Source organism: Malaclemys terrapin, chromosome 8 (genome assembly GCF_027887155.1).
Source record: "Malaclemys terrapin pileata isolate rMalTer1 chromosome 8, rMalTer1.hap1, whole genome shotgun sequence".
Lineage (NCBI taxonomy): Eukaryota > Metazoa > Chordata > Testudines > Emydidae > Malaclemys > Malaclemys terrapin.
The window spans coordinates 64,996,010-65,023,810 of record NC_071512.1 but is presented as its reverse complement, the minus strand read 5'-3'; the positions used below and the strand labels follow the sequence as shown (position 1 = coordinate 65,023,810).

At 40.1% G+C, this 27,801-nt stretch overlaps 1 protein-coding gene across 1 annotated transcript in view; it reads left to right on the top strand.

Moving 5' to 3' along the window:
- Window positions 1-27,801, top strand: part of KCNT2 (potassium sodium-activated channel subfamily T member 2) — a 296,278-nt gene that overhangs the window by 251,857 nt on the left and 16,620 nt on the right. The window contains exons 25-29 of the mRNA XM_054037517.1: window positions 3,201-3,302; window positions 5,248-5,331; window positions 8,255-8,383; window positions 17,813-17,833; window positions 19,286-19,586. Coding sequence (XP_053893492.1) covers window positions 3,201-3,302; window positions 5,248-5,331; window positions 8,255-8,383; window positions 17,813-17,833; window positions 19,286-19,586 — 637 coding nt within the window. The remainder of the gene's footprint in view (window positions 1-3,200; window positions 3,303-5,247; window positions 5,332-8,254; window positions 8,384-17,812; window positions 17,834-19,285; window positions 19,587-27,801) is intronic.

The window sequence follows — 27,801 nt, the reverse complement described above, 5'->3', positions numbered from 1 at the left end:
TCCCTAGAAGACCAAATCCAGCCCCATTACAAGGGCTCACTGCCAGAAGTTACTCCACCCCAATGACTGTTTTATCTCACTCCTAGTCTCCTACTAGACTTTGCTACTTAGAAAAAAATTCTAGGGCCAACATTCTCTGTAGGGATGCTCCTTGACCCTACCAGTCTTTCCCACTTACTTATCATAGAAAGTAACTGCAGACTTTCTCTCTGCAATCCCCTTCTAAGTTGTATTTTCCTTCTTTAGAGTCACCTGCTCCTTCCCCAGCTGGGTTTTATCTTTAATTAAGCCTGGCCTACCCTCCAGGTGCAATCAGGTAGCATAATTGGCCTCTCAGACCCATATTAATTCTTTCAGCACCAGGATGAGGCATATACCCCACTACTGAGTACTTCTGCTAATTCTACCTTAAAAACATTTATACCTAGGTACTAATCTCCCTTGTGTACTTTAAATGGTTTTCATAGCTGCTGTGTTTCTAATAATTATGCTCTTTAAAAACAGGAATGAACACTAGGCTATGTAATATATTTTAGTACCAATACTTTCTATGCTCAAAGGCATTTGCCACCTTCTATGAAAAGAAGTCTCTTAGAGATTTTTTGAATCGTGTTTTAGATTTTAATAGAAAAATCTTCATGTGATGGTTAAAACGCATGTAGAAAGGATAAGTGGAGTTTTAGAGTAGTTTCTATAAATCCCTTATGTTTTCATCCATTATATAGCACTTCCCCATAAGGCCAAACCTATTATTTTAAGGCTTAATGTTCTGGCCAAGTATACATAAGGACCAGGGGAGCAGGAGGGTGCAGAGTTTTATCTACATGTTCATTTTCCTTTGACCAAATTCCTTATGGAAGTACTTGAATGTGCATACTAACTGTGTATAGAGCCTAATAACTCTGTCATTAATGGATGAATTGTTGGCCCTGATCATGTTGGCTGAGCAGAGATGGGAGGTATTGAACCTTAATGAGAAGAACAAGTTGTTGTTGCTTTTTTGGGGGGGTGGGGTTGATAGTGGGGGAAATGCACAAGTGAATTGATTAGCTGGGGAGGTGTCTAGGGAGCCAGCATGGACACAACAGGCAGTTCTGACAGTGGAACAGGGACCAGTTCAGGGATGCCTTTGCAAGTACATGTACTGTGGAGAACACTGAACAAGTGGAGTGGAAGCCAAGACCAGTAGTTGAAGACAGAGGAGCCTGACCTAGCCTACTCTAAAGATGACCTATTGTAGGTTGTTTGGGATAGCCACTATAAAAAAATGAAATATTGACAGCTGCAGCTGGGGAGACAGCAATTTTCCATTATACCCTTTAACTCCCCTCACCTCTCCAACATGCTCCTTCTTTTCCTTTATGCACCCAAGGAAGTAGAGAAGAAGTAGAGCACCTATTAACACTGCTTCCCAATGACAGGTCACAACAGGAGATGTGCACATCTCCACAGAGTTTGTGTAGCTTGGCACTTCTTCACGCATTTTGCCTCTACTATACACAATTCTCTGCATGCGGACTGGAGACAGAACTCCTGTAGAAGTTAATGTGAGTTTTGCATGTGAAAGAATTGTGAAGCTCTGGCAACCAATAATTTAAGTGTCTTGGTGGTTTCATTTGAACCAAGGAATAAATTGAGGTTACATCTCAGTGTAACTGGATAATCAAAAAATGCATGAGTGATCACTAAAGCAATCAATAAATTATCTGTTTGCCTCAAATCTCAGTGGACAGAAAGAGTTACAGTGACACTGATATTTCATTATTCAGACAGCAGATGAACACTTGAACACTAGTCAGCTGGCACTCTCTGATATATTAGTACCACAGAAACATGTTTGCAATGCTATAATTTTAGGGAAACAATAAATTATTAGGTGTATTTGGAGGTGGGGATTTTATCTATGTTGTCACTCTTCATTGCTTAATAACCAAATTTAAATTTAATAAAGATAGTAAATTTGGCATAAAACCCTGTATTTTCTTCATTTTAAAAAGAGAAATAACAAGTGTTTAATTTTAATAATGTTGTCAGTCTGCTTTAGCTCAAAAGGAGCCTAGTTTTTAAAAGAAATTCCACTAATGCCATATCTTAAGTGATTTTACTAGATATTTTAAACTGGAAAGAATTTTTCTACTTTGTGACTTTTTTTGACAGTGTTCATACAAATCAACATTTATTCACAACGAAAATGTCAAACAATGAAAAACAGCAGGTGTGACAGCATGATGAAATTCAACATGAGTACATATAAATGACACATTGGTTCCAGCAGACTGCCATTCTGTATGCAAATGTGACTCTTTAACTTGGAAGTTTCCAGAGTATCTTTACCGTACTGACCCACTGTTCATGACATCTCTAGGACTGAAAGCCTGCATTTCATTTGTCACTGATTTCTTGAAAATGCCTCAAACCTGTTAGCTCTCCCCTCTGCTAGCTGGGGGAACAAGCAGCAGTAGGACCTAATGTAGTTTATCTGTAAAGGAAGAGGAAAGAGGGAGGGAAGAGAGCCATCACTGTAATGTTTCTGTGCTTTTGCTGTTTCTATTTCCCTTTCCCAAAGGTATCAAAATAGCCTCTGGCCCCATCTAGCTTTCACCTCCTCTTCTTTCCCTGTTCAGCACCTCCCAACCCCTGCAATAGAACCCTCTGTTATTATTTTCTTCTTAATGGCTCCCTGTACAAGCCTCAGACATCAGAGAAGGGAACTTCCAATAGGGTTTGGTGCCTCCTCACTAGATACAGTGGGCCTGATCTAAAAGCCATTGATGGCAACAGAAGGATTCCCATTGGCTTCAATGAGCTTTGGATCAGGCCGAGGATAAGCAGCCCCCAACCTTCCCTCTCTCCCAAAGACGGAATCACTCACAAAAGGTCTGATCAGACAAGCAGATCTGCGAGCATGGACCCATGGGACTCCACGCAGGTGCGGGGATCTCCTCTAGCAGGATGAGAGCCGGGCAACATATCTAACATTCAGGCCTTTAATAATTGATCTTGACACCTGTAATTTGCTATGTTTTTGTTTGTATCTGTAAACACAAATGAATGACTACCCAGAGACAGTAAATTTTACTTGTTGGTTGCTGCAGTTTGTTCCAAAGAAGCACCGATGTGACATTATATACTGTGTTTTCTAAAAGAAAAAAGGAACCTCTGAAATTATTTTAATATCTTTATTTGTAACCTTTGAACAGAAAGAACGTGAGAAGGGTTCTAATCTGGCATTTATGTTTCGACTGCCTTTTGCTGCTGGAAGGGTTTTCAGCATCAGTATGTTGGACACCCTGCTGTACCAGGTACTGTACATGACAACACCTACTGTTCTCGAACACACAAATACTTTATCACTGCATAGATTTATATTTAATTGTTAGATGAGCCACTTTGTAATGTTTTATTGTATGCTGACTGATATTTTATGTATTGGGTTATTATTACTTTACCTTTAATATATGAAAAAACAAAGTTACTTTTAAAGTAGTGTAAGGAAAAGCTTTTTCATTATAGTTATATAGTTGATTTTTAGTAAAATATTAACATTTTAAAGACATTATTTTAAACATGTAACCCTCATGAGATTAGACAGATGATTCTGCAACTAGAGCTTCATACAGTGGTGTACTGTGAATGTCCAGGAATCCACCACACAGAACCAGTTGCAGACCTGGAGCCAAGTTCTGTCTGGCCCTGCATATGGAGTGCACCAGAAAACTCATCAGAAGAGGAACCAATAAAGGCTCATTTACAACAAACAGAAGTGTTCCAATCCAATAAAAACAATCAAATTTAAAAAAAAAAGAAGAAAAAGAAAAAGGGGTGTTTCACCAGCCTCCATGACAGAGCTACAGAAGGGAATGCAAGACAGAGCCAAGAGGACACGTAGTATGCTCTGGATGTTAGTGTCTGTTCACTCACTAACCCAACAGTGGTCATAACGCACTATGAAAATTGTTCCTGCTCGTCACACTGGAACGTTGCACCTGAAGCTCTTCACTGCCAAAGTACAAGGGACATTAATAATGCATACTATATGCATACACCCATCTGGATTATGCCATTTACTTTGTAGTTGCCAGGTCTTGGCTTGTAGTGTTCTGCTTTACAAAGTCAGATCCTTGTCCTGCAAATGACTGTCTTTTCTCATCTGAGTAACCAACAGAATGATTCACATGAGTGATGTCACTCACATGTGTTTGCTGTAACAAGCCCACAATGCTGGACTGTGCTACACTTAATTACATCAAATAGTGCCTAACTCCACATTTCCACTCGGTGTGAGTTGGGGTCGGAGAGTCTGGCTCTAACAGAGCAGCCTAAATCAAGTCAACTTGAGGATGATCAGGCCCCAAATGGTCAGTTTTTCAGAAATTAGTTTGGTTGCACATTCGTTATTACCTCTAACCTTAAACCTAGGTTTTTTTTGTTGTTGTTGTTGCTTTTTTTTTAAAAAAAGACGCTTTCCAAAAGAAAATATATAGCATGCAGAGCAACTTCTTGAGGCTAAGTATATCTGTCAAACTTTTCAATACAGAAGGTAGGTAGGTATATAGCTGCAAAAACAAAAAACCCAACATTTAAAGCTATTCATCAATTGCTGTACATTTTGGAAATAAATGTATTTACTCACAAGGCATATTCTATCACTGCCCCAGAATATGAACACTGAATTTGGTATTATTTTACAAGTGATAGACGAATGAGGACACTCTTATGGAAACAGATTTTTGTCATTATTAACTCCTGCCATCTTCAGTATTTTATATTTGCTGTTATACATGATCAGCCAGAATTCTCTTTGTATACAGAACATTATTACTGGATGGAGTGAGACAATTTACTGTCAATAGAGCTGGTTTGGAAGTTTTTGGCAGAAAATTTTACCTCTGCACTGAGACCAGTAGCTTGTGTGGCAAAGCATCCTGTTTTGATATGAAGACATCAAGAGACAGAGAATCCACTACTTCCTTTGGTAGTTTGTTTCAACACCCTAGTTTAAAAAATGCTTTATTTCTAGTTTCAATTTGTCTGGTTTTAAATTCCAGCCATTGGTTCTTGTTATGCCTTTCTCTGCTAGATTAAAGGGTCCTTAATACCTCGTATTTTCACCAGGAAAAAATGACCTGTTGAGAATATATATATATTTTAGTTCAGAATTCACATATAGTGTTGCTGACCTTGTAATCACCTGCTTATCTGTGCACTTAAACTTTCTTTTCTCTCTTTCTTTTTCTAATCTTGCAGTCATTTGTGAAGGATTATATGATCTCTATCACAAGACTTCTGCTGGGACTAGATACCACACCAGGATCTGGGTTTCTTTGTTCTGTAAGTTTTTTTTTTTTTTAAAAGATGATTAAATGGTGCCATAGAAGGTCCTGTGCCCTCCACAAAATACCACTGCTCTTTTCGTACTGTGGTTTCTCTCATGAGAGTCCAGTGAAGTCTGTTATTTTCTTTTATCTTTAGAATAAGAGTTCGGTAAAATAGGTGGAAAACGTCACCACTTTGATTACCTGCAAAACAAAACAAACTTAAAAAGATATGTAAAGAAAAAATAAGGCAGAGAAAAAAAAAACTGCAGACGTTATACCAGTGTTAGGAATTTAAATTAAGATTTTTGAAAAAAAAAAACCTCTATAGGTTGTCTACAATACTCTTTTGTATGGAGTAAAAAAACCCTTAAGCAAACTGAATTTAAAGAATATGAAAGTACTTAATAATGAAAGTTATTACCTATGGAAAGGCTAAATGTGGGTAGGACTTTATCTTTTGCTACCCCACTCACTTCAAATGAGTTTGCACTGGTGGTAAAATCAGGGCAGAACTGAGCCCTAAATATCAGATAAAGATAGAAGGCATAGGTTAGTTGAGTTTCTCATACTGTATTTCCTGCTCCTAGGAAATTAGAGGCTTTACCATATTTATTATTTGTTGTTATATACTTCAGCATTCTTGAATCAATTATTCATGAGTGACAAAGCAGCTTCCTTGGACAAAGTTCTGTTATCTCAACCAACAATGAAAGATTTGTATAAAGGGGTTTGATAGTTTTAGAAGGAAAAGGAAATGGCATTCCCTGGCACAGGTGCCATATAAATAATTTATTATATTCAGTCCAGTAGCCTCAAATGTGAAAGCCATTTCACAACATGAATAAGCTGAAGTGAATTTGCAAATTCTGAGCTTACTATCGGGAGCAGTGATATTGCTCAATAAGTTCAATACTGGCAGAGCTAGTGTCCTATTTCAGAGGATAAGGACATGATCCAAAGAGCATTAACGTCAACAAGAATCTCTCTATTGGGCTTTGTATTGGGCCTTCAGGGCATCAGTTCTACAATCCCTTCTTTACATGAATGGTCCCTGCTGACTAGTCATGTAAGAAAGGGTTTACAAGACTGGGCACTAGGAAATGAAAGGCCTCCCCTGGCTTAACAGTGCTTTAAGAAATTTGTTAAAAAGTTACATCTATTATTTTAAACATTTAACATTTTTTCCCTCCAGCTCGTCAACCATTATAACAGGATTCAAGTTGATGCACAGTGTCTTAAATTGTATCTCATTGGTTGTATCTCAAATGTCCTCACTTTTTAAGTAACACTACCGTAGTAGTTATGGAAGATGTGGAAGAATTTTCAAATTAATTTCACATGACATTCATGCTTAATAGTGCTATTTTGATCTTTCTAACATTCTGGTTGCTGAGAAAAGTAAAATAGATACAATTCTCCTAATGCCACATACCTCTTCTCAACTCAAATTACTATTTTTGTTCCTCAATCTTCTCCATGACACCTTATTTGTGCTGTCAGACATTTTACTTTTCTTTTACTCTAAGACTTAACATGGATATTAGACAATCAGTAAAAGAATTTCCAAAAAATTTTAAAACTGTGTATGTGTGAAGCTCCTTTCCAAAATACTAAGGCATTTGCTTGGGAAAGTCCCTTAGGAAGGGTGTGACGGGTTGGATCACAGAACCCCCCCTTGGGTACTGCCATCTGATGTGCCAAGACTACTTCTGCCCCGGCTTTCCCTGCCCTCTCAGCTTGAGACTTCAGTGCCCTGCCTGGTTTGAGCCAGACCCGCTATCCTGCTGCAAACCCAGACCCTGGTCTGAACCACGTCCCCTAACAGCTGTAGGCTTAATTGAAAGCAGGTTAAGAAGTGTCTTTAACACTCAGATGCTCAACTCACAATGGGGTCCAAACCCCAAATAAATCTGTTTAACCTTGAATAAAGCTTACACAAGGTAAACTCACAAATTGTTTGCCTTCTAGAACACTGATAGAGAGATATGCACAGCTGTTTGCCCCCTCCCCCCAGTGTTAATACATATTCTGGGTTAATTAAATATGTAAAAAGTGATTTTATTAAATAGCGAAAGTAGGATTTAAGTGGTTCCAGGTAGTAACAGACAGAATAAAGTGAATTACCAACCAAAATAAAATAGAACATGCAAGTCCATGACTAATACAGCAAGAAGACTGAATACAGATAAAAACCTCACCCTCAGAGGAATTCCAGTAAGCTTCCTTTTACAGACTAGTCTCCTTCTAGTCTGGGTCCAGGAATCACTCACACCCCCTGTAGTTACTGTCCTTTGCTCCAGTTTCTTTCAGATATCCTTGAGGGTGGAGAGGCTCTCTCTTTAGCCAGCTGAAGACCAAATAGAGGAGTCTCCCAGGGATTTAAATAGACTTTCTCTTGTGGGTGGAGACCCCCACCTCTCTCCTATGCAAAGTCCAGCTCTTAGATGGAGTTTTGGAGTCACATGGGCAAGTCACATGTCCATGCATGACTCAGTTTTTACAAGCAACCATTGTTTACATGCTACCCTGAAGGTCCTCAGGTAGACTTCTTATGTGGATTGGAGCCTTCCAAGATTCATTGTCCTTTAAGTGTTTCTTGATTGGGCACTTAATTTGCACATTCCTTTCTCAAGAAGCTGACCAAATGCTTTAGTAAGGCTACTTAGAAATCAAGCAAGTACACAGCCAATATTCATAACTTTGAACACAAAAAAGATACAAGCATACAAATAGAATGAATATATTCAGTAGTTCATAACCTTTACATAGATATGTCACATGGCATATGTCGTATAAAATGTATTCCAGTTATATCATAGATACATTCATAAGCATATTTCTATTAAGCCTTATGGGGTGCAATGTCACACACATCACAAAGGGAAAGAGCGAAATATTATAGAATTAGAACCTTAATTCTGCTGTTATTTTTCCAGATGAAAATCACAGAAGATGACCTATGGATTAGGACATATGCCAGACTATATCAGAAACTTTGTTCTTCAACAGGAGATATTCCTATTGGAATCTATAGAACTGAATCACAAAAACTTACAACATCTGAGGTTTGCCTGCTTTAATATACCAATTTCTTGTTTGGATAACCCAAACCACATAGTAATATATTAAGATACTGGTAGTGCAATGACTATACACAGTTACAGAGGTCATACAGTAGTTTATTGACTCTAGTCAATATTTTTTTAATGAAAGATGGAATGTAATATAATACCACAGGTGTAACCTACTGTACTATTTCAAGCAATCATGCCACTCGATAGTAAATTTATTCTTTTCATTTAGCAGTGGATGGTGCTGGGTGGGCGCGGGCAGTGGCGCGCGGTCCGGGACCCCCACTGGTGCTGGGGAGGTTGCCAGGGCTGGCAGGTTCCCTACTTGGCTCCACGCCTCCTTCCCCGAGCAGCAGCAGAGTTTGGGTATGGGAGGGGGCAGGAGGTTGGGACATGGGACAGGGTGAGGTGGGCTCTTGGTGGTGCTTAACTGGAGGGCTTCGTGGAAGTGGCGACATCCCCCTCGCTCAGCTGCTAGGCGGAAAGTGGCCAGGCAGCTCTGCGCGCTGCCTCCGCCCAGAGCATCGGCTTCACAGCTCTCATTGGCCAGCCACTGCAGAAGTCACTGAGGTCACAGAAAATCATGGAATCTGTGACCTCCATGACAAACTCGCAGCCTTAGTTATGGCTACTTAAACACAATACATCCAGTAGAGTTTCTCAGAGATAGAAAGAATATTTAACAAGTGCCTCTTGTTTTACACATTCAAATGAATAAATAAAAGACAGTAGCCTGATTTTCAAAGCTGCTAAACAAATTGACATCAATGAGAATTGTGGGAGCTCAGAACTTTTGGGAAATTAGACCATCTATTGACATGTCTAAATATGGATTTGGGTATCTAGAATTAATCTTCCAAGTTTGAAAATTCTGTCCACATGAGTCCAGCTATTGGTGCGGGAATTCTGGAATCACTAGTATAACAAACTTTCCCTGGTAGTATTTTCTGTTACCCAGATGTAGACTTTTACAAGTAGGGTTTTATACTAGAAAGAGTAATGACCTCTTCAATGCAGTGCTCCCCGGTTTATTTAAGTCTTTGAGCTTTATTGCAACTATTCATTAAATTTAGTATACCATATCTGTTGTGGTGGTACTGTTGTGGTTCCGCAATTAAGGGAGTTGTGGCACTTCATGTTAACAGCTTTTCCTCTCCTTTTCAGTTTTTAGTCCAAACCAGTGGCTTTGGGCACATCAAGAGTTTAATCTGGAAAAGTGCTGAGCAACTCTCAAAAGTGATAAGAGCTCAGGTTGCTGAGCAACTTGCAGAATTGAGTCCTAGTCAATAGCTTTTCTACAGCAATAATGGAAGAATCCAATAAACTGAAAGCTAATACGCACCTGTAGCGATGCACGGCTCACCCCTGCGGCACCTCCTTCTGGTCTCCTGGGGAATTAGCGTTGCAGTCATTGGAGCGCCCTCTGCAGGCCAATGTCCCGCTTGTCGCTGGCCCCGTGTCCCTCCCAGACCCCGGTGCCCCTCTCCCCTGGGTGCTTCCCCTGGCAGTACCCCCACTCTCTGGGCTTCCCTCCCAGGGGAATCCTCACTCTCTATCCCCACCTTGCCTCAGTGTTCACTGCCAGTCCTCATCTAGCTACCGGGCCCTGGGGCAGACTGCAGTCCATATCACTCATCATCGGCAAGGGGGGTTTGAACCTGCTGCCTCCACCTACCCCCGGGCTGCACCTCTGCAACCACAGTAACTTTTCAAGCCTTTGGCTAAGCCTGCAGCCTGGGGGTTTTCCAGGTGGGAGCTCCCCAGCTCCCTTGCCATATTTCCCAGCACTGGTCTACTTCGGTACCTTATTCAAGTCTCAGGCAGCCAGGCCTTTCTCTCTTTGTGCCTAGAGAGAGACTACCTGTGCTCCTGGCCCACAGCCTCTTTATAGGGCCAGCTGCGGCCTGATTGGGGCATGGCCCACCTGTGGCTACTTCCCCAATCAGCCCAGGTTTTCCCCTACCACAGCCCTCTCCCAGGGCTGTTTTAAGCCCTTTGGGGCAGGAGCGGGTGGCCACCCCACTACAGCACCACAAAGTAACCTCCTGTCACAAGATATTAGACTATAGAGGACCAATCTGAAACCAAACAGCTCTTTTATTTCTGTGTAAAGCACTCAGCTTACCAGGGATATTACTGCTGTATGAACACCTTGCCCTATTGTTCTTAGCTCCCAAACACCAATGTGCACAGGTGGGAGGATCGTTGTTACATGAATGAAACACCTGGGTTATTAGAGGTGTTCAGAAAAAAATCTGTCCAAACAAATTGTAACAAAGTTGGAAATGAAACTTCATCAAAACATCCATGAACATATACTTCCATTTTTCTAGTCATCAGTCTGTTGTGCTAAAGCCCATTCATGAAATTATGGATGTGATTACATTGTCTCAATCCAGTGGCCACTCATTTGCAGTGATTTCGTGTCCTTTATGACACTTTCGATGAAGCAGTTCTAATTCATGTCCTGTAGTATGGTATTCTTGTAGAACTGTGTTTGGTTTAAATTATCATCTTTCTACTCCAGTGCATCACTAATGCAGAGATAGTATAGGTGAATTCAGAAGCAATTATATGATAAATAGTTCATACAGCCTTGGACACTCAAATGTGTTCTATTGAGAGATGGGAGCTAACCTATACTACTAAGTTGTTGCCAAGAGTTCTCAAAATTCAGCATTCCACTACACACAAAACTAAGTGATTGGGCAACAAAATGGCAAATGAAATTTAATGTGGATAAATGTAAAGTAATGCACATCGTAAAAAATAGCCCCAACTATACATACAATATGATGGGGACTAATTTAGCTACAACAAGTTAGGAAAAAGATCTTGGAGTCATCGTGGATAGTTCTTTGAAGATGTCCGCGCAGTGTGCAGAGGCGGTCAAAAAAGCAAACAGGATGTTAGAGATCATTAAAAACGGGGATAGAGAATAAGACTGAGAATATATTATTGCCCTTATATAAATTGATGGTACGCCCACATCTCGAATACTGCGTACAGATGTTGTCTCCTCATCTAAAAAAAAGATATACTGGCATTAGAAAAGGTTCAGAAAAGGGCAACTAAAATGATTAGGGGGTTGGAACGGGTCCCATATGAGGAGAGATTAAAGAGGCTAGGACTCTTCAGCTTGGAAAAGAGGAGACTAAGGGGGGATATGATAGAGGTATATAAAATCATGAGTGATGTGGATAAGGAAAAGTTATTTACTCCTTCCCATAATACAAGAACTAGGGGTCACCAAATGAAATTAATAGGCAGCAGGTTTAAAACAAATACAAGGAAGTTCTTCTTCACGCAGTGCACAGTCAACTTGTGGAACTCCTTACCTGAAGAGTTGTGAAGACTAGCACTATAACAGCGTTTAAAAGAGAACTGGATAAATTCATGGTGGTTAAGTCCATTAATGGCTATTAGCCAGGATGGGTAAGGAATGGTGTCCCTAGCGTCTGTTTGTCAGAGGATGGAGATGGATGGCAGGAGAGAGATCGCTTGATCATTGCCTGTTGGTCCACTCCCTCTGGGGCACCTGGCATTGGCCACTGTGGGTAGACAGGATACTGGGCTAGATGGACCTTTGGTCTGACCTGGTGCAACCGTTCTTATGTTCTTATGTTATGTACACTATACACTATGGCCTGGTCCCCACTAACCCCCCACTTCGGACTAAGGTACGCAAATTCAGCTACGTTAATAACGTAGCTGAATTCAAAGTACCTTAGTCCGAACTTACCGCAGGTCCAGACGCGGCAGGGAGGCTCCCCCGTCGATGCCGTGTACTCCTCTCGCCGAGCTGGAGTACCGGCGTTGACGGCGAGCACTTCCGGGATCGATCCCAGAACATCGATTGCCTGCCACCGGACCCTCGGTAAGTGAAGACGTACCCTATCATGTCAGCAGTAGGCATTAGCCCTAATCCTGTGGTAGAATTTTGGAACCTAGGATTCTGTTGTACAGGTGAAATCTTTACCAACTAAATCTCACTGACATAATGAACTAAACCCTTTCACAATGTAAAATATTGAAGTCATTTTATAGTCAGAGGAGCATGAAACGTATCTACAAGTAGCTCGTTATGTAGCTTCTTCTTCTTTGTTGTATGCCCGTAATTTAGAAACAGATGATAGCATCATTGTTGTTCCCTTAGATTTTTATAAACAATATTTATTTTTATAAATAATACTATGTGGAGTCTCTGATAGTATTGGAAGCTTTCACACAACATTGCTCAATGCCATAATAGTTGTGGTCTATATAAGAGAGCAATTGTCAATGCAGGTAACAATCCAGCTAATTTTTTTATTTTCTTTTAAAATACTTCCTCAGTTTTTCATGTACGTAAAGATTCATTCATCTTAATTCTTCCCCTCCTATCAAAAATGTCTGTCTCATCTAAAAACAGAGAAACAATTTACTACCTACCCAGGAGTACTCATTGAGAGACCAGAAAAGCTGACTATATATCAAGGACAGCTGGCTAAAAGAGCTTGGATCTGTTAGTGTGATGGGATGGATATTTTGCAATCTTAAACAAAGACTTCTCTTTTCTTTGCTGCTGCCCTAGCTTCACTTGTTTCATTCACAAAAGGTGAAGCTGAATACAGGCTAAGTTGATTAAGTGAAACTTAATTAAACCCAATGCACTGTTCTGTCCATGTAGCAGAGTTGCTTAGAGCCTGACTCCCTGTTCCACTGCTGTCGTGTCAATAGCAGTCCCCCCAGGTAACACTGGCCCTCTTGATACAACTTCTTTTTTTTTTTACAAGAATTTTAATATACACATTAAAAACAAATAATTGACACCCAGATTCCCTCCAACCATGTCCCTTTGGCTAGAGGTTGTTATTATGTAGCCAAGTTGGAGTCTCAATTTTATCACAGAGCTTTTGGGATAGCTTGGTCTCAACAGGTAATCACACTGGGAATGATCCCTCTGTCTCCCTGTCACCTGTCTGAGTCTAGCAAACTATCTTTCTGTAGAGTTTCCTCCTTGCCTGTGGGGTTGGCTTCTGGATGGTTCTCTGTCTCTGAGTTCTGTGATGATCACTATCTCTCTGTAGGCTCTCTGAGTATTGTGTCTGCTGTATCATGCCTCCTGTTCCTTTGGCTCACTTGTCCTTCTTGTGCAGTCACCCTGTATAACCCGAGTGCCACCCTACCCTTCACAACTCTTTTAGTCCACACCTTCTGGTGTCTCTTGCATGGTTGGATTCTCACAGGCATTTGTGGCACCAGGGACATTAGGTCCTTGACTGACCTGTCATATGCCCGTTGTGCCTCCTTTCCCTGATTGCTCCTACTCTCCACAGTATCTCCATCCTTCTGGCTGCAACAGGTCTCCTCTCATCAGTAGCAGTGTTTTGGTCATGTGTCCCACCCATGCCTGCACTAGACTGTTTTGGCACCCTTGCAGGGCCGGCTCCAGCATTTTTGCTGCCCCAAGCAGTGAACAAACAAACAAACCACCTGCGATCGGCGGCACTTCGACGGCAACTCTAGTGATGCCGCTTCATTATTCGGCGGCACTTCGGTGGCAGGTCCTTTGCTCCAAGACAGACTGAGGGACCCGCTGCTGAATTGCCACCAAAGACCCGGATGTGCTGCCCCTTACCGTTGGCTGCCCCAAGCACCTGCTTGCTGCGCTGGTGCCTGGAGCCGGCCCTGCACCCTTGTGATGAGGTACTCCTGTGTACCAAAAATGCTAACAAGAGGTCTGATCCAGAGGAAGCAGCCTTGTGTAACAGTGTCTTCGCTATTCTCACAACTGATTCCACCTTACCATTATTCAGAGGTTATGTGATGGAGGAGGGGTCTTTGCTGCTTCCTGATTGCCTACTTCCAATTCAAAATGAGGTATGCAGTTGACCAGTCAGTTCGTAACTCTGGTGTTTGTAACTCTGAGATTCTACTGTGTATAAAGATTTATTAGATAGGGAAAGGAAATTAGAGACTTATATACAAGGTTAAAGCAAGCAAGCAGACACCCTAACGAGTTACAATCTGCAGTTTCAAACTATAAGATAGGCTTCTCTAATCAGTTTAACCTTTAGGACTAACCGAGGCCAAGCAGCAGGGGATCTCTTGTTTATTCCTGGAAACACCTTCCTGCTCCCCCACTCTCCCAAGTCCAAGCAGCATAGAGATACCCAGTTCTTTTGATTCAGAGTTTTTATCCCCCTCCTGCCATGTGCTCTGAGCTGCATACTGAGCTGATGGGAAGAGTCCACTTGCATGATTCATCTTCAGAGGGAGGAGAGCAGATCAATAATAAGAGTCATAAATCCTTTTGTTGATGGTTCCTCAATCCAGATTTATGGAGTTTCCAGCTGTAAAATCCACTTATAGTCTGCCATGGGTCTCCTCTCTCAGGAGGTGTGTAACAATTTCTGTAGATGAGCTGCTCTTCATACTAATGATTGTCCCTCTCCTATACGGCCATTCAAATGGTCACCGAGGCACTCAGTACAACCACTCAAATATTACACTATGGAACACAGATATTACAAGTAAGATTACTGCATGAGGAACTCACAAGCATTTGATAGTCTAAACACTTAGCATGTTCTTATAATTCTAATATATACTTTATTAACATTAACTTACAAGTGATCCAGACAGATTCTATCTATGTATTTGTTAATGTCCATTTGAGACCTGGGGACCTGGGCATGAACTGGCACTTGGCCTGCCAATGTCACAGCATGTAGCAGCCTGTGTGCATAAGGCAGTAACACCAGGGTCTACCCTTTGGATTGTGAAAAATCTGCATCACTCCACATTTTCATTCTGCTTCGGGGAGCGATATTTCCCCAGGACTCCTAGGACTACTGAGAGACTTAAAGCAGTGGTGAGCTTCAGCATAGTGCAGGCCTCTCTGCCTTGCTCTCCAGTAAAGTATAGTAACAGTTATACTTTCCTGCTGCTCTTGTCCTCCTACATGACCAGGTCTGTGTACAGCTGGAATGCCTTCTTTCACCAGATCCATCACTGGGCTAGGTTTTGTATTTGCAAAATCCAGGGCTCCGAGAGGCTTCAGATAGAGTGACATGGCTCACACTACCAGCTGCTCCACTGTGGAGAGCTCACAACTCTGATGCTGCCACCACGTTTCATTCACAAAGAATGAAACTGGATGCAGGTTAAGCTGAGTAAGTAAAATTGTATTATATCTTGCACACTGCTCTGTTCATGTGGCAGAATTGCTTCCAGACTAACTCCCCATGTTCCCCATTCCGCTGGTGCCCCCATCAGTAACAGTCCCCTCAGTGAACAATGGCCGTCTGACTCCAGTTCCACTGATCAGGATACTCCTCCCTAAAAAGACTTTTGATTTTAAGTGAATATCAATCTCATCCCTGATGGCTGAATATCTTGAACAATGGATCAAAGACAGCTCCAGGGGAGTTTAGCTTTAAAGTAAAATGCAGTATGTCAGCTTCCCTGTTGCCTGTAAAACTGCTCTTTCTAGGACACAATCTACTGATTCTACAGCACAACCAATTCATTCTATCTCCAACCCCACCTCCTTGCAAAAACATACATATATTGACAAAATGCAAGTCATTAAATAAACTCTTAAAATAGATTATTTCTAATGCACTATGAAGTGATATTTTTTCTTGGGAGCTTGAGGATTCCCATTCTGAAATTAAATAAAATAAAATAAATGTTCAATGACATGAAAGATGTCTGCACAAAATAAAGCTTGCTGCAGTCTCTCCTTTTGGACTGTCACTAGCTCTCCAGATTCCTTTTATTTTCCAACCATACTTGAACTAGTCAACTGTACTACTACAGAATTTGTAGCTGATTCTTCTCAGCTCAGCATCAGTGGTACCATCTATCAAAATCATCCCTTGGGGAAGAACATAGGCAGTATTATTGCCGACATGAGAAAAATCAGTCAGGATTTTACAAAACAGAGGACATGTCATTCTTTCCTACTCCACTGAACTCTTAAAAGCAAAATCATGGTAGAAGTCATAAGAACAGAAGAACTCATAACAACTGAGCACAGGGTATTATGGTGCCACATATGTACAACTAATGGTATGCATAAACTAAAGTAACATATGACAATCAATTAAAAACAGTAGGATTCTGATAGTGACTGATTACTGAGATCAATAATGGTTGTAGCCTGAGCACCAAACCTAGTGTGAAGAATTCAGTGTCAGCAGCCTTTTCACATATATGCTTTCAAAAATGTATGTGAAATCAGCAAACAAACAAAAGGGTGAACCCTTTCCTATTATCTAGCTAGGAAGCTGCATCTGTGTAAAGGAAAGGCAGCTGTGAAATGAATTTAGGAGCAATAGCTTTTGATAAATTTGAGATTAACACCTACTTTACAGATGTATAGAGCATTATTTGTTCTACTCTTTCCCTTTTACCCTTCCCCTATGTTTTTGCTGTTGTTTTCCCAGAAAGAGCTAATATTGTTAAATTCAATGTGCAGATGACTATATCTATTGGAAAAAAATGAACAATTCTGCTTAGATAAAAATATGGATGATAAAATAGTGGACCAGGAATATAATTCTAAAACTATATAGTTATACAACACTACACTACAATTAAAGAGAACTGACTCTAGTAACAAACAATAATGAATCAGTCTAAGGACCAATGCTGTTTAATATCTTTGTAAATTAGATAGAAGTAAACAACATCAGATAAATAGCCTGATAAACATTTGTGTGATAAATGTTTCCTTCATTCAGTTTGCCAACATAGATATTATGGTCCCTGCCATACAACAATCATTGTGTTATGATAGTATTTTTAAGTTAAATTGTTCAGATTGCCATGTAATATTCTTGTTCTTAGAAAGTTTTATTTACAAAATTCTTCACACACAAAAAGTATGTTCTTTGCTAAAATGACCTGAACTACATTTTGTTTTTTAAGAGAAAAGGGATGTGATGATATAATGACATTATCTAGCAAGGTACTAAACATGCATATTTATACAAATACAGTATGTATGAGATAGAAGCAATAGCTTTTGATAAACTTGAGGTAATGACCACTACCAATAGGAAATACAAGAAAAATGAACATAACTAGTGTGTTGAACACTACTTTCCCCTTCAACCTTTTGTCTGCATTACATTTTTGCATTACCTTTTGTCTGTACTTCATTTCACTTCTATGTTATTACAATTATTATGATTTAATACAAGATATATTGATAGTTTCATCAAATAAATTTCCAGTGAGTCAGATAAAAAAGCACAATGTATGCACAGTTCAAATGACAGAACTTTAATTTAATCCAAATTTCCATTCAGAATAAAGCAAGCATCAGCCCATATTTATTATTTGTGCCCGCTATTAAATGGTCCATGTTTGTTCCTGTTTGCCCACTGTTGTTTAAACTGTTTGTGTTTTCTTTTTTCCTCCCTTTGTCAGTCACGAGAAATGGCTTCACAAGTAAGTGTTTGTTATTTGTCTCCCTTTCCCTAGTGTTGACCCTAATGAAAGTAACCCTGACCAGTTATGGAAAGAGGACAAAAAGAGCTTAGAATCAATGTGTGAAATTAGAATGTTAGAGCAGTTCAGGGCAGTCGAGGGTCTCATGTCATTTCCCTTAACATGTGCAAAGGCTCTCCTATAATTAAATATTGTAACAGTCTTCAACACAAATGAACAAGCATTTCCATAAAAGTCATAAACATCTATGTCAAATTATAGGAAGTATATTTGACATATACTTAATACTTATGCACAAAAGCATAAGCTCAAAAGCTTGTTTCTCTCACCAACAGAAGTTGGTCCATTAAAAGATATTACCTCAGCCACCTTGTGTCTCTAATATCCAGGGACTGACACTATAACAACAACGCATGAGAAAAATATAGCTTTCCTATTGTCATCCCTTTTTTTGTGGTGTATTAAACAGCATGCTTGTTAAAATCTTTCAGCCAGAGAGTTATGTTTTTTATATGAATCTTTCATACTTCACCAATTTATCCCTGCTAAAGGCCTGCACATTTTGAGCAATTAAGACCATATAAAAAGGCACTCAGTGAGGAAGTGCAGAAGTCTCTCTTCAACACGCAAGACACATTCCATTGAGTTCATTGAGTTAGTGTTCATAGATTCCAAGACCAAGAGGGACCATCGTGATCATCTTGTCTGACCTCCTGTATAACAGACCATAGAACTTATCCCAAATATTTCCTAGAGCAGATCTTTTAGAAAAACATCCAATCTTGATTTTAAAATGGTCAGTGATGGAGAATCCACCAGGACTCTGCGTAAATTGTTCCAATGGTTAATTACATTCACGGTTTAAAAATTATGCCTTATTTCCAGGCTGAATTTGTCTAGGTACAACTTCCTGTGATTGGATTGTGTTATGCCTTTATCTGCTAGATTGAAGAGCTCATTATTAAACATTTTCCCTATGTAGATATTTATACAGAGTTATCAAGTCACCTCTTAATCTTCTCTTTGTAAAGCTAAATAGATTGATTGATTTGAGTTCAAATAGTTTTATGCCTGGCTTCTAAGAAACAGAATGGCATTGAATTCCTATTAGAAATAGGCATAGAAGCCTCATGTTTAGAAACAGAATGACAAGAAGTACTAACTAACGCTTATCTTCTCTTGCTGTTGGGGAATGTAGGATCATATTTATATCAAGCCACACGCAGTCTACATAATGCTGTTCCAAAGGCAAATAGAGAAAAAGACGGCCTCTTCCACAGGCCATGCTGAACGTTAATATGTTCTTAACACTATTGACTTGAGTGTGACTTAAGCATGTGCTTAACTGCATTGCTGAATTGGAGCCGAAGAAGGAGACAAGGTCTCTGATGATTTCTTTGACAAATCTATTTCCTGAATCCCCTAATTTCTTATGTGATTTTCCCTTTGAAGTCTCAAATTTCTATTAGTGTCGAAGAATGGGAAGACACCAAAGACACCAAAGAACAAATAAACAACCGCAATAACCATCGTAACTCCACATCCAGCGATCAGTCAGATCATCCCTTATTACGACGGAAGAGCATGCAGTGGGCCCGACGGCTGAGCAGAAAAGTGCCAAAGCACTCCGGCAAAACAGCGGAGAAAATAAGTCAGCAGCGGATGAGCCTTTACAAGAGGTCAGAAAGACAGGAACTTGCTGAACTTGTGAAGAACAGAATGAAGCACTTGGGACTTTCCACAGCAGGATATGGTATGACTATTATTATTGTCTAAGATCACCTAATTTTATTTCATAAAACCATAGGATACCATGGGTGAAGTACAACTATAGCAGGGTGCAAAATTTTGCAATTCATAATTGATTAAATTTCTTAGAGTTTTAATCAAAAAAGGGGAAAAAAGTGAAAAAATCTGTAGCCTTTTCCAACCAGCTCTAGTTCTGGTTTAGGTTTAATCTCAATCTCTTTTTAGATGGGATATTCATAAGGCAGTTGAACCAATTGGTGCTGCTATTGCTACAGAACACGAAATCAGAAATGAAAACTATTTTCGCCTGTATTTGGAGGCTCATGATAGAGATGATCACATTGCATACCTACAGATGTAACATCCTCTTTATTCATATAAACAGATGGTGACAGAGTTGTTGTAAATTTTGCTTATACTTTAAAGGGTTTTGTTTGTTTGTTTTTTCTTGCAGGATATATCATCTTTCCTCTGATTTTTAAAATAAGATGGGAAACATGCCCAATGTGCTCACATCACATTTATGAGTGATGCATCACTAGCTCTATGCTTCAATTTTTTTCACCCCTCTCTCTGTTTTTCAAGCTTTTTAAAAGCATATGAAAAATATCTGTTTAATTAATACATATAGCATTGTAGCACACTTAGAGGTGTATTGGGCATCTGTCCAGAGATTTTAGCACAAGAAATCAAGTTATTCATGAGCCTAAAAAGCTAGACCATGGTTCACAGCTCACTATATGCCATTTCAAAAGCTTCTCTCTTAGCCATTGGCAATAACTTCGGAAAACAGGTGGCAATTTGTAGCACATCAGAGCCAACTTCCTATCAAAGCTGAAAAACCCACTGCAAGTCCTTTTCTGGTTTTATTTTGATTAACAATAAATCCAGTGTTGGGCAAACAACACAGGATTGAACATTAGCTCACATATCATTGTTTGTCCAATATCTGGATGAGTTGGGATATGATTTTCTTAATTGTATGGTTGCTAAATTATCACCAGATCTAGTCATTTTTCAGATGGCTAAAACAATCTTTCATGTTCTAATGGATTTAGGGAGTGCCAGCTGGATGGAACCTAGCTCATTACATTTTGGGAGCCTGAAGAAGTAGAAAGCCATTTCTGAGTAGAGATGACATGCAAAAGTTACAGGACCAGCTGTTGTCCTAACATCTAGGTTTATTGAAGGGGTCAAGTGTGAAATAAACTACAGTTAGTCAACAGCAAATTCCTATTTATCAGTTTCCAAAAAAAAAAGATAAGAGGATTAATACAAGGTTTTACAAATGCTGTTGAGACTTTTGCTATACAAGCTGATTCACATATGGCACAGCATTCATAAAGAACATTTCCATCCTGGATCCTTTTGGTACATCTTTGGTATTGTACTTAATTCAATTTTATAACAGGTTCTTATTTCATCCTCATCACACTAATATCTTAGTGTCTTCAAACAGTGCATTAAGCAACAAGACATCTGTCAGATGTGGTTCGTTTTATCTCACATCCTCTCCTCAGGGAGGAACTGTGAGTGAAGTGGATTTGCAGTTATTTTTTTTAAATGTACATGCTTTTATGGAAGAGAAGGCAACATCAAAGATATGCATTGTAAACCTTGCACCTGCAGCAGAATTTGGTGAGATGTGTGATGATGAGGTTTGTGATGGCCCTTGGTTTCTGTGGGAGTTTGTACCCCTTCATACCAGTTGTACTTAAAGAAACTTAATTGGGATGCCTGGAAAAAAATGAGAGATGGTTATAACTCAAAAAGCTTGTGTCTTAATTTGAATTTTCCTTAAAGTGTTCTTCTGTGCTGGAAAGTTATCATAGAAATGGTATTGTGGGGAATTCCCTGTTTATTGTTTCTCAATAATTCTAGGTCAAATATGATCAGTTCACAATGTTTTATTTTTTAACCAAAAGGCCTGCAAATTCTGCCTAGGGTTTGAGTCTCAGAATGGGTTCTTTTTAGCTCATCTATTGCCAGCAATAAATATTGTACAATCAGAACTTAATTAACAATTCTACTGACTATATCCAAGACAGAAGAGAATCCACCTTGCCCTCCGTAGCAGGGCTTCTTCTCCGCTTCCCCAGTGGGTCCCGTGCTTCCTTCTAACGGTGGGTCAGGATAGCCTCTCATCTCTTTGAATTCCCCTCCACACCCATTTATAGTGGGTGGGGAAATTCTGTCTCCAAGCAGCCTTTCCATTTCTGGGCCTGCTAAGCCCTCACTGCTTCACTGAGGCTTTTGAACACCTCAGTGGACATACAGTGAGAGGAAAGGGGGAGGGGGCAGTCCTGCTCTCTATTCCAGGCCCCAACCTAGGGACCCTACAAGTAGCAGCCTCACACTGCCAGTTTCCAGGAAAGCTGCTAGCTTCCCTGGGTTACTTCCCCACAGCCCTTGGCTTATTGTCCCCACTTTGCTTGGGCGGGGTTCCTCTCAACCTTTCTGTAAGGGGAGGGAGAGCTGCCAGTCTCTGGTATCCTTTTCGGGCATGGCAGCACCACACCAAATGCATGGTTCAGTCTCTCCCCTCTGGCAGATCTTTTCTTCAGGTCCTTGGACCTGGAAGGGTCCTTAGCTCTTGTTTAGGGTAGGGTTTCTCCCCAATCTCTATACCTTCAGGGTTTTCCCCTGGTCTTTGTCAGCTTCCCCACCACTCAGCTCTCCAACAGCTCACTTTCACTTTCACAACACTGATCAGCCACCCTGACTGGCTGGGGGAAAGGCTTTTAACCCATTCTGGCAGGTTCTTAATTGGCTCCAGGTGTCCTAATTAACCTGGAGTAACCCTTGCTCAGTTACTCGGGGAAGAGGGACCTGCTTATCCTGGGGCATTACCATCCTTCCTACACTCTCCTGTAGCCATCTGGCCTGACCCTGTCACACCTCACATTAGCTGCATTATTTCTGCAGGGCTAAAAAGAGTAAAACAATACAATTTTTTTTTAGTAAGGAAAAACAGCTATGGCTTCTAATATAGCCAGCAATAGGTCTATTGAGTGAAAAGGTGCATTTTTACATAGTCTGTTTTCAGAAAGGAAGTTTGTATCTAGCGTTTTGGCTCTATAGGAAAAATATAAAAAGATGTCGACAAAAATACTTGTATTTTCCCCACACAGCAAACACAGATTGCTGAGGGGAGAAAAGGGAGAACTAACCAGAAATAAGAATGATGTTTCTTTTGCTACTTCAATCAGCTTTTTCACCAAACTATAGTTTAAAACTTATATGTACGTAGTTTTCTCTCAGAACAGAAAAATCTAGCAGCCACACGGCTGGGAGTATTCTATATGTTGCAATGAAAATGACCCATTGTCATTATGAGAAAAACCATTGCATACTGGTTTCTGAAATGAAAAGCATGGTCTGCCTTGATCAAAATTGCTGTCAGGTATTTGATTTTTCCCTCCCTCTTTCCAACATGTACACAGCCAACATTACAAGACAGCTGGGAATATTGTTACTAAACAATAACAAATCTTGTTTGTTAGCATATAGAATGATTGATGTTCCTAAAGGTGTAAGCATGACAACTTGTCATCCAAATGAAGCTACTTCTACAGGTGCTGACTGTTTCTGACCCTGATCATGACTGGTGTGTATACTGTCCCTTCCAGTTAAGAACAGAATGGTGAAAATTAGTCTTTTCTGGAGATTGGGAAATAAATGACTGGACAGTTAGGCAAGGCTTCAGTTATATTTTAGCACCACTCATACACATGAGCACACACATGCACGGAAAACACATACAATCTAAAGTATTAGAGCACCTATACATGCACACAGAAAGAAGCCCACAAACACAAATGCAGATCTGTCTCTGCCCCAGTAGTAGGGGGAATCACCATTCCCCCTTGTCCTTTCACTGTATGCAGCCTTTAGAAACTGGAGCTCTACTTTTTGGGAAAGGCTGGGATGTTACAAAGATAGGAATACTTCTGACAATCAGTGATACTTCTACTGCATTAACTTTGATGCAGAGCTCTCGTGTATGGTGGAAGCCCAACTGGTAAGAAAATAAGTTTTATAATTTCAGCCACTCTCCTATTTTAATAAACAGTCAGTAATTAGAGTTTCCAGGGGCAGCAATGGATGGAAGCAGTTACTAGATCCAGAGTGAGGTTCAATGGACTGCACAGTTGCTGTGGAAGCACAGGGTCTTTATACAGATGGCTCTTGGCTTCTAGTGTGTTCCCAAAATAAACCCTGGCTCCCAACAGAGGCACTTGGAGGAAACTTCACAAGGAGAACCTTTCCAAGATTTCATCCCTATAACGGAGATCTTATCTTACTTCTTGCAAATGGGGCCTCTGGCTCATTTTTGCCCTTACTGTAAATGGTTTAGTCCTTCCACTAAACCAAAACATCTTGCCTTCTGTCATAATGAAAGTTCAAAACAAAACCCAAAGTACAGTCAGAGTCCAGAGCACTTCATGACCCCAGCTCTCTCCCAATGATCTGTATGTTTTCAGACCTTCAATCCAGGAGAAAGGAGGGGCACTTCTTCCCACCTGCTGCTGGAAGACCCAGCCTCAGGCCTTGAGAAAAGGAAGTGAGTGCCTGGTTCCATTATCTAAGCCTCTCTCTACCTCCTTGTCCAGGGTTTGTCCTCCACTTGCTCAGGGGGTTCCACTCTCTCATCTGATCAACCAACAGTTTAAAAAAAAACCACCATAAGCAAAAACCAAAGCCTCCCTTTTTCATGAGTCCATTTTCTCTCCAGCTGCTTCTCTATATGGCTCCTTCTCAAAGGCAATTTAGATCCACAACCGGTTACCCCATAAGCTCACTCTGTTCTTGGGTAAGAGAGGGCATATAAGCCACTTCTCTTCTCAGCATTCGTTGTCAGCCTGTAACTCAGATGGTCCCTCTGGGCTGCAAGTGCTATAATCTCTCAGTTCTGGTTGTCAATTAATTGGTTCTTGGTTATTGGCAAATTACTTATCTGTTAATTATTAACATTAAAGTATTTTCTTATCTTTATATGTGGCCTCTGAAAGTGAGAACTGAGAATGGCCAGTTTTGCTTCCACTGCTGCTAACCCTTGTGTATTTCTGCTGTGGATAGTTGTTATATTAATTAGTTTAGAAGGAACACATGGGCCCAAGAGTCAAAAGTGTTAATATGACCCTGTAACTGTCCAACATTCAGGATTTAGTATTCAGAGACTTCAGCCTGCTTAGTACCATGTCACACATACTATTAAAAATCTTTTAACTCTGTATTAAAGATACAGAAAAGAAGGAAAACAGTTAACACATTTGAAATGTGATCCCCCGTTCTTTTACCCTTTAGCTGTAGAGAGTCTTTAGAAGGAAAAAAATCACGTTGTTTGACAATCTCTAATCGTAACCGTCCTTTTTAGGGAAAAGAGAGGAAATTAGTTGAGATGGGCAGGAGGTGTTGTTATTGCTGTCATTGTTGAAGTCCAGTTCCTTTTTTTTAGAAGACAAAACACCACACAAAAAGGGAGGGGAAAGCTTCCATCTCAGGCATTGATTCTCATCTCACAACTTCATTGCTGAAAAACACAGGCACAGCACACAGTTTTATCAGTTACTGTAGACCTGGCAAATTTGCACCAGTATTGGGCTGTTTAGGACATTACTTTTAGCTGCCTTTCTATTTAACATGCTTACAGCAGTGTTGCAAAATACAGTCTTGGACAGCTACACCAGACTCTTATTAGCTAGAAGGCAAAAGGAAAGGGATGGAAAAGAAAAGAAATAAGGTGGGGAAGGAATAGAACACATTGAGGGAGGGGGGTGTCTGTGTATGTGGAAATAACAGAATCTCACATCCCAGGTGACGGTTGGAATTCAGCTGGAACCAGTGGAGGTGGCAATGTCATCAGGGTCCCTCTCTCTGGTCCAGTCTGGTTTCTCTCAGCATCAGGATGAAGTAGTTCAGGGTCCCAGGAGACAGTGGGGTGGCCAGCCATGATGGTGAAGCTTGTTTCTTTCTCTTCTTTCAGTCAGCCCATGTCACATTAACCCTTCCTGATTTTAACGCACAAAGTCTCTTTTGGAGGACCAAAGAGAGTGATGGCCTAATTTTCATCAGACCAGTTTTGGTCTATTGATTTCTGGTATCACACTATTCTTGTTCAGCTGGCATGATGTTAACATAGTCCTTGAGTTATGGCAGTAGACCTTTTTGTTTGTACTAACTCAATCTGTCAGTCGATTGCATTTTTCCCCAACAACATTTATTGTTATGGGTTATTGTGACACTTTATAAAGTTTGTCACAGTTGAACTCACAATGAAGGCCCAATTATCCCCAAAACTGTCTCCATAGTTTGTTCTATCACCATCTAACAGCCCTGAACACTAAGCTGTTTAATAAACCTTTGTAAATCGTATGCTTTTATTCATAAATGACAACCTGTATGCTAGATTTTAACTTTCTAGAAACTAATTTCTAGCAAATGGCAGAACTACAGTTCCTTTTTAACCCGTTACTATATAGTCAGTTAAATATGGTAGTGAGTGTTAAATGGACCTTAGTAATCTTTGTAACAGAATAACTCACTTAACTTCGTAAAGAAATATGAGTATTCATGTTAGGAAATTGTTAACCTGGATGCAGGGTGGCAGAGCATTTCTAATATAGCATGAACAAGATAGTTTATTCCCAATGGCCTAATCAAAATCAGGGCCCAATTGTACAAGGTGCTGTATACACACATACGGAGAGAAGGAAGTTGTCGCAAAGAGCTTGCAACCTAAGACAACAATCATCACATGAAAGGTGATGGGGGAAAGATATATATCATTTATAAACCTGGGCATTTAAAAATATAGTTCTAAGAATGCAATCCAACCATTTTAACCAAAAAAAAAATCACATGGATTTGACCTGTCATTGTGATCTGCGAGAGATATAGGCTAAAATCTTTCAAAGCTGTCACATTAATTATAATGCCCTATTAATGAGAATTTGGCATTAAAATCTCCTAAATGGCGCTGAAAATCTCAACTGTACCGGATCACTCCACTGATCAAAGAAGTCTTGCAGGATATCCTGAACCTTTGGAAAAATGAGATTTCAGATGAAGTTCATGTTCTAGGAGGTCCCAGTGCATCTGTTCAGCCCAGGGCACATTACTGAATTTCAATTAACCAGAGCTGAATTAACCAGAGCTATGCCTACTCCGGTTGTACTTATTAAAAATATAGCAGAATTTCTGTTTTATGAGATTTGTGGTATTTTTTAGGTGATGAACTAACACAGTAAAAGGTAGACCATCAGTATACCATCAGCCAGTTCCTTCCCTATCCCCCACATACTGTGCCTGAGTTTATTCAAATATTATTTGCACAAAATTTATCTTTCCTGTTTAAATAGATGTGTGAAGGAGGATTCCTGGAATAAAATGTCAAAGTATTTGAGTACTTGTGTTGTAAAAAGAATTCCTGTATTCAGAATTTTACAGTGATGTAAGTTATCCCCTCAGTAAAAATATACCTGAGCCAATTAGCATACTAATCCCTACTACAATTTCCAATAATGAAAAGGAAACTTGGTCTTGTGCTTAAGGCCCTGGACTGAGATCTGTGCTCAATTTCTGATTCTATTCTATATCAGGTCTTATACCGCCTTCATCATTGTAGTATCCGGTCACATTCTAGTTGCAGATTAAGCAATATGGCTAACATCTGTCACAGGTGGTTTCTTTTTTCATCCTTTCCTCAGGGGGAGAAGTGCATTCAGTGAAGTGTTTTGTTTAGGTAGGATTTTAATGTACATGTTGCTGTGTGTTTATGTTAGAGAAGGCAAGGCCAAAGAAGTGTGCCTTGACGTTGGAGTGGAAGATGGGGAGGTTTGTGATGACCCTTTGTTCCTGTGGAAGTTTTCCCCATAGCCTCAGACCAAGCCCCGAGAAAGCTCCATCTCCTGCATAGGTGAGCTTTACTCTTATGGTAGAAACTTCCATTGTGCCAGATAAGCAGAGTTGTCGACCATGGTCTTCTTTTAGCTATCCTGGATCCAGGTCATTGAGCACCAATAAGGACTGAGACATTTGTTCTATGATAGACTTCCTGTGTGAGCTCAGACAAGTCACTTAATCTCATGCCTCATTTCACTATCTATAACGTGAATAATATTTCCTTTCTCTGACCCTCTTGGAAATCTAATTAGATTGTAAATTCTTTGGGGCAGGGATTGTCTCATACTATGTGTTTATATAGCACCTAGCCCAAT